The sequence below is a fragment of the Tachypleus tridentatus genome, chromosome 2 (assembly GCF_004210375.1).
Source record: "Tachypleus tridentatus isolate NWPU-2018 chromosome 2, ASM421037v1, whole genome shotgun sequence".
NCBI classification, from domain to species: domain Eukaryota; kingdom Metazoa; phylum Arthropoda; class Merostomata; order Xiphosura; family Limulidae; genus Tachypleus; species Tachypleus tridentatus.
In genome coordinates this window covers 107,914,113-107,930,294 of record NC_134826.1, presented here as the reverse complement: position 1 = coordinate 107,930,294, position 16,182 = coordinate 107,914,113, and the positions used below count along the sequence as shown (strand labels likewise).

General features: G+C 29.9%; 1 protein-coding gene across 7 annotated transcripts in view; it reads left to right on the top strand.

The window, feature by feature from the left end:
- LOC143244803 (tyrosine-protein phosphatase Lar-like) overlaps positions 1-16,182 on the top strand; it is a 313,630-nt gene that overhangs the window by 248,202 nt on the left and 49,246 nt on the right. For 5 of the 7 annotated variants that reach the window (XM_076490151.1, XM_076490154.1, XM_076490153.1 and 2 more), the window contains 4 exons: positions 6,357-6,377; positions 7,661-7,761; positions 8,411-8,606; positions 12,111-12,395. In XM_076490151.1, the coding sequence (XP_076346266.1) occupies positions 6,357-6,377; positions 7,661-7,761; positions 8,411-8,606; positions 12,111-12,395 (603 nt within the window). The remainder of the gene's footprint in view (positions 1-6,356; positions 6,378-7,660; positions 7,762-8,410; positions 8,607-12,110; positions 12,396-16,182) is intronic. The other 2 variants (XM_076490157.1, XM_076490152.1) reach the window with 1 other exon arrangement.

Here is a 16,182-nt window from a genome sequence, read left to right as displayed (position 1 = left end):
ATCATAACTACATAGTTTGTGTAATCATAAAAATTGTGAGTAAAATATTGACTTTTTGATACTATATGGGTGGGAAGATTCAAAATGCAGGTACGTGAGTACATGTTTTTTTTGTAAGATGTATTAGTGGTCAGATGGTCGTCTTGTATGTGTTTGATAAAACAGAAAAATGAGGATGTTGTGTTAGATATTTCCCAAGTAAATTCTAAAGAATGGGTGGGGAAAAAAGTGTAGAAAAGTTTCTAAATCTGACTTAGGCAAGAATGCAATCCCTAATGTTATCAAAGTAACAATCATACATTATGGGTATTAATTCTTTGTATTCATTAAAATACTGTATAAGATTCTGGTGTATCCAACAAAGAGGTTGGCAAAGGTGGGTCCATTTTATTCCTCATAGTGACTTCACAGATCTGTTTATAGTAGTTACCATTAAAAGCAAAGGTGCTAAGTATAAGTACAAGTATGGCTAAATGTAGAAATGTGTGTGTGTTTGAGAATTCAATTTAGGTCTAGTTCTAAGAAATGTTTTAGTACAATTAAACTCTCATTGTGTGAGATAGATGTGTACAATGATTTTATATCCACTGTGAAGATAGTGTTCCTTACTGGTTAAATGTGTTCTTGGTTAAAGTATTGGCATGAGTGATGTCCTTCATGTGTGTGTGTAAAATCATGACTGATGGTGATAAAACATCATCAAGGTAATTAGACATTTGCTCTGTAGAGCAACTGTATGTAGATACATCTTTGTGTATTTTAGAGAGAAGACAGAGAGCTCCAGGTTCATTTACAATGATATTCTTGGCAATAGTAGGTAATTCATTAGCATTGATCATACCTTCAATTGTAGATGTTACTGTGTTGTTTAAGTTGGAAAATACTGATGTTAAGTAGTCTCAAAATTTCAGTTATATATAAATCCTTGTGTCAGACTACTGTGGCTCCACTTTTGTCCGCTGTTATAACAATGTTGTTTCTTTGTTGCAAATTATTTAAAGTTAATCGTTAAATGTAATATATATTTTTAGATTTGGTCTTCAGCTTTAAACCTAATTCACTGATTTCATTCCTACACTTACGAGTGAAGTAATCAAGTGCAATGAACTCACTGATTTCATTCCTACACTTACGAGTGAAGTAATCAAGTGCAATGAACTCACTGGAAGGAGTAATTCTAGAAGAACCAGAGATTTTGGAAAAATTTATTTTCAGTCTTAGTTTGTTTAAAAAAAAATCCATTGGGCAAAAGGTGTCGACACTGCTTTTGATAGGGACAAACTTAAGTCCTTCATTAAGAAAAATATGCTCATTGGGCAAGAATTTCAAATCATTAGAAATTGTTTAAATTTTAATTGAAACATGTTATATCTTATGTTTTGTAATTTTGCTTAGAATTTTTATGCTCAACATTTAAAATAGTGTACTCACTTGCAAGTTCTTTGAATTCTGGTATGTACCTTTGTTTTAAACTTATGATATGATGAAGAGCAGAAGCTCAAAACATCATTCTTTTTTTAATAAAAAAAATATATATATATAAATCTTGGAAATTGTTTAACCTGTTATTTAACACAGAAACCTAGCTTGGTGCTGGTAGATGTATTCAACCTGTGAAACTGTGGGATACCTAACCTTCTTTATTTCACTCACATACTGCAGTTGACCATTTCCAAAGTTCTTTGTCTTGGCTTATTCCCTTAATCTCATTCTTCTTACTCCAACCCTAGCAGTCACAGAAGAAGAAACTAAGCCATTTATGGTGATGTGCCTCCATATATAGATTTTTTTGTATTTCAAACTACAGTTGTGTCTGCTTTTTCACTTATACTCTGTGTATTAAATGTATTTTTGACTTTTTTTGCTTTGTTTTCATGGACCTAAATATCATATCACAATATGAAAGCAGCTCATTACTTCAGTTTACAAAATCTGCTTGTCTTTGATGTTTTCAAATGAATTATTAACCTGAAAATATCAGGTTGCTGTAATAAAACATCTTAACTAGCAAATTGCATATTTTGGGTATTCAATACACTGATGTTTGATAGAAGTTTAAAAGTGCCTGCAAAATTCTGATTTACAAAATTTAATGCAGATAATAACATAGAACTTGGTTAACTTAAGTTTTAATACTTACTAATGTGCCTGCAGCTCTGTTGTGGGTTTGACTGCTGGGGTTGAGAAGAGTCTTTCCTTGACATTTTAGAAAAACTTAAAAATATTTACCTAAGTAGATCTGACTAAATATGTAGATATTCTAAACTAGTTATGAAAGAGTGAAATTCATGAATATTAATTTCTGATGCTAAATGTGCAAGTTATTAACAGGAAAAAACACTTCACATCATATTTCAAATAATCATTTAATCTAAAACCGTTGATTTTAAGATATTGGCAAAGAACTTGGTCACATGTTTTAGAAGTTTCTTTTTTTTTCACACACATACATTACACACTTATGTGCATCCAAATGAAGAATGAGTAAAAAGGAGGTAATTAAATAATAAATCAAGCCTATATTATGCACCATGAGGTTACAAGGAGTAGGTCTATGTCAGAAAACTTTTTTCTTAAGTTTTCATCAATGATTATCAGGGTTAAGTAAAACATTGCTCAGCAAATCATTAGTTTAGATACAATAAAAATATTTTCTTACATTTGAAAGTGTAGAGAAAGAGCAATCTTGAGGTGTTTTTTTTTAGAAAATGTGCAGGTGTTTTTGTAATCAGATTTGGTTAACTAACATGTATGGCTTTATAATAATACCTGTGTAATGCTTCTGTAAATTTCTAAGAATAAAATATAAGTCAGTCTTAGTGGTTTTTAACACTTCTAAATAAAAATGTGCTATGATCGTACTATATTGAAATTCTCCCTTGACCCATTTTTTAATTAAGATTTCTGTAGATGGTGTTCCTGATAAACCTTGTCAGACATTTGCTGTTTTGGGTCCACGTAGATGAGTACATGGTGTAAGTTAACAGACTGGAATTGGTACTTAGTTTTGACTTTATGTAATAAATTATGGGTGACTCGTTTTCTATCAACTTTTGTAACCTAACTTGGTTCTTACCAGGTGAGATTCAAATCAAAATTAATCAAAGTCAGGATCTTGACTCTTTAAGATTCTAAATTTCAGCAAGTATTCAGTTTTGCTTTGTTTATATCATTGTGCTGTATACTAAATGCTCAAATAAAAATTTAAAATTTTTCATGATTAAAAAATTTAAAATCATGGTAAGTAAATATATTAAAAACAGAAAGGCATAAACATAATTTGTCTACTCCATTACACAAAATGACTTGTTTTTCTATGTTATGTAAAATATTTTATTTGATATCCCAATATACGTTTTTCTAAAGCATTAGTGTGATCTGCATATATTGAGTGTGTTCTCCTTTATTATATGGAACCCTATATCTCAGTCTGTATATTTTACATTCATGTGTAATTAGGTATACATATTTTTACACTGTTTTAAATTACTTACTTTGATAATCATTGTGACTTTAATACATTTGTAATAATCAAAGTCATGAAGTATTTAAGTCATGAGGTACATAAGCTTAATGTTGATTTAAAAGAAAGCATTCTATTGCTTAATTATTCTAATTCAATCGAAACTTACTAACAAATAAAAGTATCTAACTTTTATTTTAATACAATGCTGAATTTAGGAATTGGAAAGAGGAAGGTTTTATAACCTGATGCTAATAAATATAAAATGTACTTCATGTTATAGTGGTGGTGTGTTTCCACCCTCTCTTTTTTACTTGTATTACTACCATAAACGTGGTGATTTAATAAATGGTTACATGCTAAACCAGTAGCTGGAAGTCTCTTCAGTAGATTTATAATTAATTAGTTCAATTATGTACAATATTTACATGTTGGTATTATAATGAATGTTAAGGATTTTAGAGTGAGTATGAGCTTTGCTGCAGACAGTTGAGTTAAATTATCTGGAAACACCTGAAATGAAGTCTGGAAAGAATATCTTATGATTGAAGTTGGTTACTTCATGCAGATAAGTCATCTAGTTTCATGAAATCATATCAGATTATATACACATTCCTTATAAGATGTTTCCCTCTCTTTCTAGAAGAACTTAATTTATTTCCTACTGATAAGAATATTCTCACTTTGATTTTTTAAAACAAAATTATATTAAATTATTTTTATTTCTTATTTAAAAATTCATTCATAAATTAAATTCTGATACTCATTTAAAATGAGCAAACAAACACATATATATATATATATATATATACGATATAATGGTTGCTTTGTTTTAATAGGCATTTTTTTCCTATTTGTTTCATTCAGTAAGACAATCATTTCTAAATCACTTAATGGTAATTTTAATAAGTGAACTTTGTTATATAGCCTTATGAAAAACATATCATAGTGACAAATACACTGTCTATTTAGTTCAGAGATTTTATATTATTACAAATAAAATGATTTATCATAGTTGAAAATGTATATCAGTAATATTTGTTCTGTGAGTATTGGTTTTAATGTCCAAATATATTTCACATATCATTAAAAACTTAACTATTAGAGCCTAATATTTACACTAAAAAAGAATTATCTTTTGTTAACACATAGTATTTCTACTTAAACAAAGTGTTATGGATTTACATCCTGTTTATTTTTTCATTTATCTTTGACAAAGTAATAATAGAATTTTTATTCTTGTAAAATTGATTTTAATTCAGTACTGGAACTGTAAAGGTGATAAAATGTTAAATTGATGTATGACCAAAGAAGTATACACTTATGTGATATAAAAATACAAATGTTAATAATATTAATGTAGCAATTTTCATTTCTATCCTGCTATCCCAATGGCAAAGTGCTATATCCATAGACTTAAACTGCTAGAAGCTGGGTTTTTATGCTTGTAATTGACAGATCACATATAGCCTATGGTGTATCTTTGTGCTTAACTACAAACAAACATTTATATTTACTTATTTACAGCTTTTTTCGTTTGTTTTACTTACATTTTACCAACTATTCACATATTAATTGTACTGTATTAAAATAAGTTGGTCATGAAAGAAAATATTTTGCAATAGTGAGATCATTACATATCATTTTATTAGTGCAGAAAATATTTGTAATTCATAAACAGTTAATGATATTAATATCAATTAAACTGGTATTGTTCAGTGATTCTTCATCATCTTTTATAACATTTAGTACTGAAGAAATATTTCACAACTACTTGTGAATTAAAGAATGATTGTAGGTTCAAGTATTATAATTTTAGATGATCACATTGATAACTCACTCAAGGTTATTGCTAAGTTTTTTAAACTTGTTTGATTCAAAGATTTTTGAGCATGTAAATAGTGTATTAAAAAGGCATGTTTGGAAGAAAAAAATAGAGAATTATTCCATTGACATTATGCATCACAGTTGTGCAACATAAAGGGGAAATTAATTATTCATAAAAAAGGAAGATGTGTTTTAAATGCACATTATCATGTTACAAATTAGAAACAAATATCTTTACAGAAAGCTAGTGTCATTAACCCTTATTGCACATTGTAATATACAGGTAACAAATCTATCTTTATTGCTTAACACACATTTAATTTCTCTGTTTCTGAAGTTGAATCCTCTTACCTCCAAATAACAGATAAATAAACTATATAATTTTTTGGGGGATTGCTCAGTTAAACAATGTTACTTGTTGGTAATGTACTCATTTAAAACTTACCATATATTTCACAACAGCATTAAGGCTAAAAATTTAAAGAAAACATTTTTTTTTACTTTATTTTCATAATTCATAAAATAAAGGTTAAATGTAATGCTTGAAAATAATTTTTAAAATTAAATTCAGAAAATTTTGTTTATAATAGTAAAATCCCATAAACATTTTCCACTTGCTTTTGCCTGTTAAATGAAGTATGATTGATTTTTTTTTCTTTTATGATGAGAGTTATTTATTTTAACAATTGCTTGTTTCAAGGCATCTGTGTAACATATCTGTGAGAGAAGTTTGAAGATTATATACTGTTTGATCTTTTGAAATGAGCGATTAAACTTGTAAGCTTTAATGCCCAGTTGTTTATTTAACAAAAACTTGGTTAAAACCTTCTCTCATTTGAAATTCAGAACATAACAAACACAGCTATCAAATAAATTTTTGTTTAAGTAAATGTAATATCCTGGAATTATCTATAAAATTATTTAATTAAAGTGTGCACAAAATACATCTCAGTTATACAATAATCAGAATACAAATTACACAGTTTCTGAATTAGCCACCATTTATCCTGCTTCTTTATGCACAGTGTCCTATTTTCACCTGTCTGTCTCTATTTGTCTCCCCTAGAGAGTTCAACAGGAGCTGTCAGTAAGTGTAGAGAATCATAATTCAATTGTTTAATCAAAAGTATTTTGTAGCACGGGTGTCTGTCTGTAGTAATTAGCATTGTGCTGCCTGTTTTCTGTTTGCATGTGAAATTAGCTCATTTCTAATATTTGTGATTCTTGTATTAAATATGGTTGTGCAGTAATATTGTGTTCAAAAGCTTAATTTTAGTAGTATTGTACCATTTTATGTGTTCTCATAAATGTATTGCTGGTGAAAAACTGTATTTTTTAAAACTTCTAGAAGTATCCACAAAACATAGGTTTGTGGTTTTGTGGTTTGATTTTATGTTCTTGCATATTTTCTGTTGTACTGAAAACAGCTTAGTAGTTATAGATATAAGTATACAAGTTGATTGATATAACTGTGTAAGTTAGCAAAATAAATGCTTTTACTGTCATTCTTTTATTTTCAGTCATGTTATACTATTATCTACAATTAAGCAATATGATTCATTAAATCTCATTTTATTGATTTTTCTTTCAAGAAATTACTGTATTTTAGATATTGTTAACTGTTGTTATTCTGTAATGTTTTATATAATGTGTTAGTATGAATCATTTTTATATGTTAAACTTTTATTGTTAATCTAAAATATGAATACAGTGTTTTTCATTTAATCAATAATGTTTGAAAATATGATAGTACTACAAAGTTGTTTTTTTATACAGGTTTCATAATAATGTCACAATATGTTTAGCTTTTTGCCGCTTGTTATTTATTAAAAAGTATTAATTAGTACGTAAAAGTCAATCACATTCAGTTTCAAGAACTAGTGGGTTCAGTTTCATATTAACTATAAATATTAATTAAAGAATATATGTTGAGAAATATTAACAAATATTCTGATGGTAATTTCCTTTTTATTCTGTGTACTTGAGGATATTTATAAATGTAACGTACTTTAAAATATTTTGTTGGAAAGTTTCAAATTGTTATGATATCTCATAATTTTTCATTTTTCTTTTTTTTTTAATTTGGATTAATTAGAATAAAAAGTATTTAAGAGAGACTACTTGCACTTTTAATCTTTTCATGAATATGTTCAATAGGCATATAGTGGTTCATTTTTTTTTCTGCACAAATTATCTAATTAAATTTTCTGAGCGTTTTTTTGCTTTTATAGCAATTATACCAAAATTTAACTCCACTGTATTATATTTAACTTGATTTAGTTTTTTTTCCTTTTTCTTGTGATTCTACTCTTATTATTGCTTACTTAATTATTAGTATTTGGTGGTAATTTTTTTCTACAATTGACACAGAACCAGGAAGTGCTCCACGGAATGTAAATGCTCGACCTCTAAGCTCCAGCACAGTGGTGATCCAATGGGATCCTCCTAAAGAGCCAAATGGACAAGTGACAGTAAGTAAATTATATCTTGTAAGAATTAATGTTTGGTATTTTTGATGGGCACACTTTATTACCAAATTAAAACCTTTTTCAGGATGATGTCCTGTACAGTACTTCATTAAGTTCTCAACAAAATGTTACAAAAGTAATTCCAACTAATACTAAGCTTATGCAAACAAAGATTTGTTTTCCAGCTAGAATAAAAAATTAATCTGTTCATTTCTTCACTAAACTGTTACCTAGAAGGTAAAAAGTGTAAAAAATGAGACAAAATATAAATACAATTTATGTAGATTTTACTTGAAAGGTATTACTGACTGTTAGCATTGTTCAGCATTTATGGCATGCACACCAATACTAGTCCTAGCCTTTAAAATAATGTTTAACACCAAATATATTTGCATTTTTAAATTAAAAGATACCTTTTCATTCATGACCACTTGATGTGAAATATAATTTTTCATGACTTTCAAACAATTGTATAGAACACTTTCTTCGTGTTTTAGAGTCACATAATGTGTGTGACCAGTCATAACATTTTCATTTTGGAATTGGTCAGAGGTACATAGGGTAGTATACAACCAGTTGCAATCTCTTTAGAAACCCACAGAATACCAAATATATTTAATTATTTTAATACACACATGTTGCCATATTTTAGGGCTACAAAGTGTATTATACAACGAGTCCTAACCTTCCAACAAACACGTGGAGTACCCAGACTGTTGATCGTAACCTGTTAACTACCATCAGTGATATGACACCTCATACCATCTACACTATAAGAGTTCAGGCTTTCACTAGTAGAGGGCCAGGACCATTTTCTGCTCCTGTGCAAGTCAAGACACAACAAGGTGGTATGTATGTTTTCTCTTACTCAAAAGTTTGATTACTGTCTCACTATCATATTATTATTTAGTCTTGCATATACAAAATATATTCCTCCATGATAATTGAAATATTTAGAATTGAGTAGTTAAATAAAAATAATATTACCAAGCAAAAGTAAAATTTGTACCAGAGAAAAATAATTCGAGATTTATAAAAGCTTATGTTTGTTATATTTTTAACTTCTTCACTTCAATATATGAAAAGCATCAAGGCCACCAAATGATTACCAGAACTCATCTCTGATATCGAACATCTGCACATCATTAGAGATAACAATTCACCAGAGAACATTTGTAACAACAAAGAAACTATTTAGGACATGTAGCAACTTCAGAACTATCTTTCCTATATGAGATCACATCTCCAATCCAATTATTTAGACCCCATCCAGACAATTTTATCATTTCTAGAGCATGAATGGGAACATCTTGACAGCATTAGGGCTATCAAATCATTACATAGCCTAACTGCACAGCATTAGAGTTAACTTTTCATTACCAAAACACCTTAACATGAGAGCAGATAAACAGTTTTAGGGCAAAATTCACAAAATCTTCTCTAACCAATATTGAAACTTGTAGACATCATTAGGATTTTACATTACTTTTTTGCCATAGTAGTACCTAATGCTTAAACAAATAAGCCTTATTTATGGTGAAATCCCTAAATTTCTTACTTGCATAAATTCTTTTAAGATTTATGTCAGAAGAGTAGGTAATTTGATTTCATGTTTTGAATAGGATCTCTGTTTTATCATGAACCACAATAATAATGTCAAGCATAGGTGAGATTTCTACTCTAGAAGAATAATTTTAAGATTTATAAAAGCTTGTGTTTGTAATATCTAACTTCTTCACTTCAGCAAATGAAAAGCATCGAGACTACTAAACATTACCAAAACTCATCTCATCTCTGATACTGAACATCTGCACACCATTAGAATGCAGATGCTCAATATCAAACAATAGTTCATATAACAAAGATGGCACAGGAATTTTCTTAAAATTTAATAGAACATTTGAATAAAATCACCTCAAAAAGCAGACTTATTCTTGATGCAATATTCAAAACATTTCTTTTCAGCAGTAACAACCACCCAGATATTAATAATAAGCAAAATAAAAGATTTGATGATTGTTAGACAAAATAAATTTTTATCTATTTATTCATATTAGTTTTATTAATTTTTTTTTTGTAATTATTGTTTCACAGGCCTACAGTAAAATTCTCTGGGTGTTTTGTAACAAAACCTAGAATATACTATATGAAATGCTGTGAATGTTCATAACCTATTTAAAAGTTGATTATTTTTCGTTGAAAGTTGATTTACATTGGCATAATAGATGAAATGTTGTTATAAATGGCTGTCTTTGTACTCAGTATGTGTTTACACAAAACCTGAGGCACAAAACTGCTTGGTTCAATAAATAATTACTTAAATAAAACTTTGTGTCTTTTAAAAATAATGTTTTTAATTTGTTTGTAAAGGCTGCTTTTATTCTGGTAAGATGTTATGTATGCTTATTTGGGGTTGGGTCTTACCCCAAGCATATGTTTACCCAATACTGTGCATTAATGAAGCCAACATACAAGATAATTAAACATTATGAATTTAAATTATACAACTAGGGATTTCAAAGCAAAGTAAGCAAACAAGGCTGAATATTTACTGCTGACAGTTTGCTCAAGCTAAAAATTCCTGTTATGACTTCATTATAAAGTTATTGCAGGTGATATCTGTTGTAGTGTAGGATCAACAAGGAATTTTGCAAAAGCACCAAGAGCAATTTTAAACCAAATATATATTCTTAGCACATTAATTGGAAACTGCTGCATGAAAGGTTCCCAATTTTTCTGTTGTATATCATTACTCAAGTTGTTATTGTTCATTGTGACCCAAGTTTGTTATCTCTATGCAGATTTTGTGATTATATTTCAGCAAATTTTTAACAGTGAATGGTTACCGTAATTAATATCCCGACTAAAACAGTGGTGGTGATTTTTTCTGTTGTTTCTAATACTAAATTAAAACTGTGAGCACATATTCAGTATATTTTACCACTGTATAGAAGACTATTTCATATACCTATTGCTATTTTGAAATAGTTGATGTTGTGGTTGGAAATGTTATCACTAATTAGCAACTTATGGTAAGTGTGTCATTGATGCCTGTTTTGTATGCATTATTTGTACAACCTTATTCTAACAAAAACGTATGCACATCAGACTGTTGAAGAACATACATATATATGTGTTGTGTTATCTTAGAAGAAACATTATTCTATTCTGATGGGACTGCTTCATTGCTTCTTGTTTTTTGTTACATTACTCTGCGACAATGATGGGAGCTGGTCATTAAATCTGTGATGATACAACCTTTCCCTTTGAGAAAGTCCTTTGAGAACAACTTTACGTTTTAATTGTTGTAGTTGCATACAAGTAAATGGGTCTATTTTTGTTGTATATTTGTTATCTTTTTTTATTATGTTCAGTGTGGTGATTGAATGGAAAAGAAAAAGTCATGCAGCAGTTAACTGTTGAAAAACTTATAATATTTGTATAATTTACATTTGAAAATATCAGTACCTAATGAAACTCCATAATTGCAAAATTGAGGAAAAAGAAGATAATTGTATGTTTCACAAATACATGATTTATTACAACCATACTTTCACTGATAAAGGCATCATCAGGTCATAATAAATCATGTATTTGTGAAATGTATATTTGCCTTTTTTTTTTCCAAATTTTGAAACACTTAACTGAATGCATATGTATATATGTAGCTTAAAATTTTTTCTCCATAAATGGACATAAAATGCATAAGAAACAAGACTGGTAAACTTGTTAATTTTAAAAAAAAGGAATAGAATCATTAAAAATTTCAGAACAAGTTGAATCAAAATGCAAAGATATCTTGAAGCCTACAACTAGGTAGTCTAAGAAAAGTAAACAGACTAGACTAGAAATAATGTCTATATTATCTTCTCAAGTTCACATTCTTAATTCTTAAATACTGTAGACATGAAATCAAACTAGGAATTTGTAGCTTGAGAAAAGAATGTAGACACTGTTTTCAGCCTTGTTTCTTTGCATTTTTTTAGAGTTCCTAGTTGTTGTAAGTTTGAAAATACTTTTGCATTTTTGTTCATCTTGTTTCTGTACATTTTTGATGATCCCTATTCCCACTTTTATTACTTTTTACTAATCTTGTTTATGTCTTTATTTACATAGTAGATTATTTGTACTATGCCAACAATGGATATCAAACTCTAACTTCTAGCATTAGAAGCCCTCAAGTTCAAAGCCTGAGCTACTGAAGAGCTCTATCAAAATTAAGTAATTAGTTGTTTCTCAGTATACCCAATGGACATTTGTACTCATCTTTTAATTTCTAATACACAAAAGAAAACAGTGCTAGTTTAAACATTTAACAACAACCTATAGCACTGTACTGATTGTTTTTCCAGTGCCTAGTCAGCCATGTGACTTAAAAGCCATTTCCTCATCTTCAACAACTGTTGAATTATCTTGGAAACGTCCAGAACATTCAGGAGAAAATATTATAGGTTTTGAAGTTTACTGGAATGATACCTTTACAAAGCAGCAATATCACCGTGGTATTCCAAATACTGAATCTTACACACTGACTGATCTTTATCCTGATACACTGTATTATGTGTGGATTGCAGCAAAGTCCAAAAGAGGAGAAGGTGCAGCTACCCCACCTACTGCTGTTCGAACAGAGCAATATGGTATGTTATATTTAAAGTCTTTCAGTTACTGATAAACTACATTAACTTGTGTGTTGATATTTGCTTTAAGATAGATAGGACCAGGTATAGGCAAGAGGTTAGCATGTCTGACTACAAATGAAAGGACCAAGGTTTGAGCCTTTGATGTGCAACTAAACACATCCCACACTTTCAGCTGTGGGTACATTATAAAAGTAACAGTCAATTCTGCTATTTTGTTAAGAGTAGCCATGCAAGGAGTAGATGATGCTATCTGATTGACTGCTGTTTACCAATAGTTTTAAATTAGAGATGGTTATGACTGAACACTTAGGTCTTTGATCAGGCTTCTCAGTGTTTATGCATCATAAGGTGCCATTCATGTTAAAAATGTCAAATTAAAAACGAGTTAACATGAATAAAATACATCTATAATGGTAATAAAATTACTGAACGTTTGTTTAATTTTGATTCCTTTAGAGGAGAAATTTGTTCTGAATATAGTTTAGTGTACAAATCAAAACCAAAAATTACCCTATAACTAATCAAAGTTAATTGTGAAAATTAAAATGTTAGTTATGTGAAATCTCTATTTCACCTGATGTATGTTTGTCAAATAGGAAGAATAAAAGACAAAACTAAAAGTGTTGAATAGTATAAAATTTGAAAGTAAGCAACCCTCCATATTCATACATATGAACTATTAAATTCTATAAAAATCAAATCAAATCATAATATATTTATTTATTGGTGACTTTAATGGTTTCATTATTAATTGCTTGAATAAAGTACTGCATTTCATATGTGCTTTGTGTTACTTACCAAATCGTCATTTCAGTTTTGTCTCTATGAACTAATTGTGCTGTATTGTTTTACTGCCATTGGGGCTACATATGGTGTGTGATTACCAACTTAACACTAACCCCTATAACTTCTAATATCTCTATGGAGCAGACTATTCTTCATTTCATGACAACCTAAATTTCAGAAGTAAGTGAAAATACTTGATAACTAGCTCCCTTTAAAACACTGATCATTGTAAAGATTTGTGGTCTGTCATTCTTGAAATGTCAACAGGGCAAAACAATTGAAATTATTATGATGTTATTTACAAATTTATGTTCTATTATTTTAAAAATTAATTTTATTACACATGAAAATCAATCAGTACATGGATTAAAACTTAATAGACCATAAACTTTAAAATGATTATGATTTGCATTCACATAGTTAAATGGTTTGGTCAGTTGTCAGCTGCTTGGCAAGCTCCTGTCCATCCATCTACCCTTTAGCCTATTGCACCACTGATACTAAGCATGTTATTATATCCTAGCCTCACCAAGGCTGCACTGCCTTTCCTGCCTTTTTGCACCACCACCAAATCTTTTGCTGGACTCCAGAATACAAAGCAACAGAAAGGGGGAAAATCACTTAATTCTTTTTTTGTAACCATACATACATAGCTTTCAAAGATAAAATGTAGAAACACAATTTTGCAATCATGGTTATTAAAGCATAATATGTTAACTTATTTGTTTATCAAGATTTGAAGGTCATAGTTGCTGATCATCTGATTAAAACCAAGACAACTAACTTGCAAAATTTTTTTTTTATGAATGAAGTTCTTTAGAATAATGTGGACACCTTTACACAAAATAGTTTTATCATCAGTCACAGCAAATGTTTGTAATTTTTACTGTGGCATAATATTAACATTTCAAATTACTTGTGAACTAAAGGTATGTTTAATGTACCAGTTGAATATGCCTAATATATTGCTGGGGGAGTGGCTTTTCTATTGAGATATACTTTCACCAAAATAAGTGTGCAGTTCAAATATGCAAAAAACTATTTTAGTTGCTGTTGTAACAACATTATCAGACTGAACTTCATAAAATAAATTTCTGAAATGCTTCTATATATCCCATAGTTAATTAAAGGATCAGATAATACTTAGTTCTTTTTAATAGTTAATTAGATAATCTGATTATAAAATATTAAATATTTTTATTTTAATTTGAAATATTGTCATACAGATACACAGAAAACTAGGTTTAAAGTATGCAAACCTTAATGAAGTTATTGAACAACTGAATTTTTCAGTGCTAGCCAGATTAGTATTTGATGTTTACTTCTGGAATGGTAGATGACTCTTCCCCCACACAAAAAAAAAGATGTGTGAAATAGAGATTTTCAAGATGGTTGGTATGGGTATTTAAACTTTAATTAGAATAAAGTACAAAACAACGTTTCAACCTTCTTAACAAAAGTTCACCTGAAGATAACCTAAGAAGGTTGAAACATTGTTCTGTATTTTATTCTAATTAAAGTTTTAATACCCATACCAACCATCTTGATAATACATTTTTATTTCAAGTGGGTTTCTCATCATCATGAAATAGAGATTTTGTATGATTCTTCATATTAATAAAATTTATGCCATGTTACTAAGTTCATTAAAAGAGTCATGGGAATTTAATATTACCTAATCAATTTAATACATGTTCAAAATTTCTCAGGTAAATATGTCATTTATACTCAGTGGCCACTTTATTAGGTACACCTATCTGGTACCAGGTAGGATCTCTTTTTGCCTCCAGAACAGCTTGAATTCTTTGCTTCATGGATTCAATAAGGTACTAGAAACGTTCCTTAGGGAATTAGGTCCATGCTGACTCAATAGCATCACACAGTTTCTGAATATTTCTCAGCCACACATTCCTATTCCAAACTCCAGTTCAACCTCATCCCAAAAGTGCTCTTTTGGACTGAGATCTGGGGACTGTGCAAGACATTAGATTACACTAAAGCCACTGTCGTGTTCATAGAACCAGCTGTCACTGGAAAATGAGTGGAGTGTGGCCATAAAGGGATGAACATGATCAGCAACAATGCTCAGATACACTGTGGCATTCAGATGATGCTCAAATGCTATGAAGAGGCCTAATGAGTGCCAAGAGAATCTTTCCCCACACCATTACACCACCCCAGCAGCCTGTACTGTTGACACACAAGGCAGGATGGATTCAGGCTGTTTAGGCCAAAGTCTGACCCTACCATCTGCATATCATAGTAAAAATTGAGATTTGTCAGGCCAGGCAACATTTTTCCAATGTTTAATCATCCAGTTTTATTGATCCCATGCTCACTGTAGCCTCATCTTCCTGTTCTTAGTTGATAGGAGTGGAATCCAGTGTGGTTTTCTGCTGCTGTAGCCCATCTATTTCAAGATATGACATGATAAGAAATGCCTTTCTGCACATCACTGTTGCAGAATGTGGTTATTTGAATATTTGTGGCCTTCCTGTCGGCTTGAACGAGTCTGGCCATCATCCTCTGATCTTTCTCATAAACAAGATGTTTTTGCCCACAGAACTGCTGCTCACTGGATGTTTTTTGTGTTTTTGCATCATTCTCTATAGACTAGAAACTGTAGTGTATGAAAATTCTGAGAAGTCGACAGTTTCTGAGATGCTGGAACTGCTATATCTGGCACCAAGAATCATTCAGTCAAAGTCAGTTAGATCTCTCATCTTCTCCATTCTAATGTTTGGTTGAACAACAGCTGAACCTCTTGATCATGTCTGCATGCTTTATATATTGAGTTATAGCTACACAATTCGCTGTTTGGCTATTTGTGCTAAAGAGCAGATGTACCCAATAAATTGGCTACTGAGTGTATGTCTTTACAACAGTGATACAAGACTTTCAGTCAGCTACATAATCAGAGCAGGATATGTTATTTATACATTTACCATAATTATGTGAATTTAAAAACTTTTGTGTGAACAATTTTTAACATAAAATA